At 56.6% G+C, this 1,294-nt stretch overlaps 1 protein-coding gene across 1 annotated transcript; it reads left to right on the forward strand.

The window, feature by feature from the left end:
* Positions 1-3: 3 nt before the first annotated feature.
* Positions 4-427, forward strand: FAM163B (family with sequence similarity 163, member B; the record flags this gene model as incomplete). The annotated part of the gene is made up of 1 exon (XM_009700881.1): positions 4-427. A coding segment is annotated over one exon (423 nt), but the record flags the coding sequence as incomplete, so codon positions are not given.
* Positions 428-1,294: the final 867 nt, after the last annotated feature.

Raw genomic sequence — 1,294 nt, forward strand, 5'->3', positions numbered from 1 at the left:
CCAGCTGAGCCTCGGTCCCGTGGGGCCGTCCCGTTTCAGTACTACTGCTGCAAGAAGGATGAGTCTGAGGAGGATGAGGAAGAGCCCGACTTCGCCGTGCACTCCCACATCCCTCCGCTCCACTGCAACCGCAACGTAGTGCTGACCAACGGCCCGTCCCTCTACACCTCGTCCCCCTTCGGCAAGAAGCCAACACCGAGCCGGCCCGGCTGCCCCGGCTGCGCACCGTACGAGCCCCCCACCTTCTTCCTGCAGGAGCCCCCCGAGGAGCTGCACAACGGGGGTGACCGGGTGAGCTACAAGACGGTGAGCCAGGAAGATCTCGATCTGCCGGTAAGCGTGGCCAACCTGCAGGCACTCAACCCCAACCGGCTCTCGGCCATGCGGGAAGCCTTCTCCCGCAACAGCATAAGCACCGATGTGTGAGGCGCTGGCTGCCCGCCCAGCCCGGAGCATCACATCGCACCTCGTCGCTGACGCCAGGGCTTTTAACAGCAGGGAAAACTTTTTGAAATTCATGGAAGAGTTTTGAAAAAGGAAGAAAAAAAAAAAAAAAGAAGAAAAGAAAAAAAAAAAAAAAGAATGTATTTCTACATTCTGTAGGCAGAGACATGCTAAATGGCAACATAAAGGGGTAGCAGAAAACAAACCCAGAAGGGGAGTGTGGGGGAGGATGGTTGCAGCTGGGATGCAGGGTTTTCTAGTGCTGCGTTGCAAATTTTTTTTTTTTATAAAGAGGATTTTGATATTGCGCATCCTTTTATACAGAGTAAATGCCTCTCTTCCACATTCGGCTGGAGTGCTGAGTGATGACAAGCAAGTACTGGGGCACGTAGCCGGCTGCGAAATGGCTCATGCTGCAAGTCAGCAGGCATCTGCTGCCGTGTCGTGAGGGCACGCTGCAGCTGACGGCTCCTGGCCCTAGTGTGTGCACGCACACACACACATATATATGTGCACACACCCCCTCCATGGTCCCATAGCAAAGCAGGGGTGCCATTGCCCACGCTTGTGCCCCCCCTTCCTGCACCACTCCATACCGCGGCGGCATGTGTGTGTGTGCGCACAGCCCTGCCCTGTTCCCAGGCCATCCCACTCCTCAAGTTGGTCATTTATTCCTGGGTGACAGCGCGATCCCCTCAGGGTTAGGATGGTCGGTGGGTGCACAGCCTGTCTCTGCCCCTGGAGCCCCCGGAGCTGCCCCACGGCCCTCCCCATGGAGCTGGGCTGGAGCGGGAGCTTCCAAACCCATTGCATTACCTGGCTATGGAAATAATAGTGCAATTTTGGATGG

The sequence above is a fragment of the Cariama cristata genome, unplaced genomic scaffold (genome assembly GCF_000690535.1).
Source record: "Cariama cristata isolate BGI_N322 unplaced genomic scaffold, ASM69053v1 scaffold24485, whole genome shotgun sequence".
Taxonomy (NCBI): domain Eukaryota; kingdom Metazoa; phylum Chordata; class Aves; order Cariamiformes; family Cariamidae; genus Cariama; species Cariama cristata.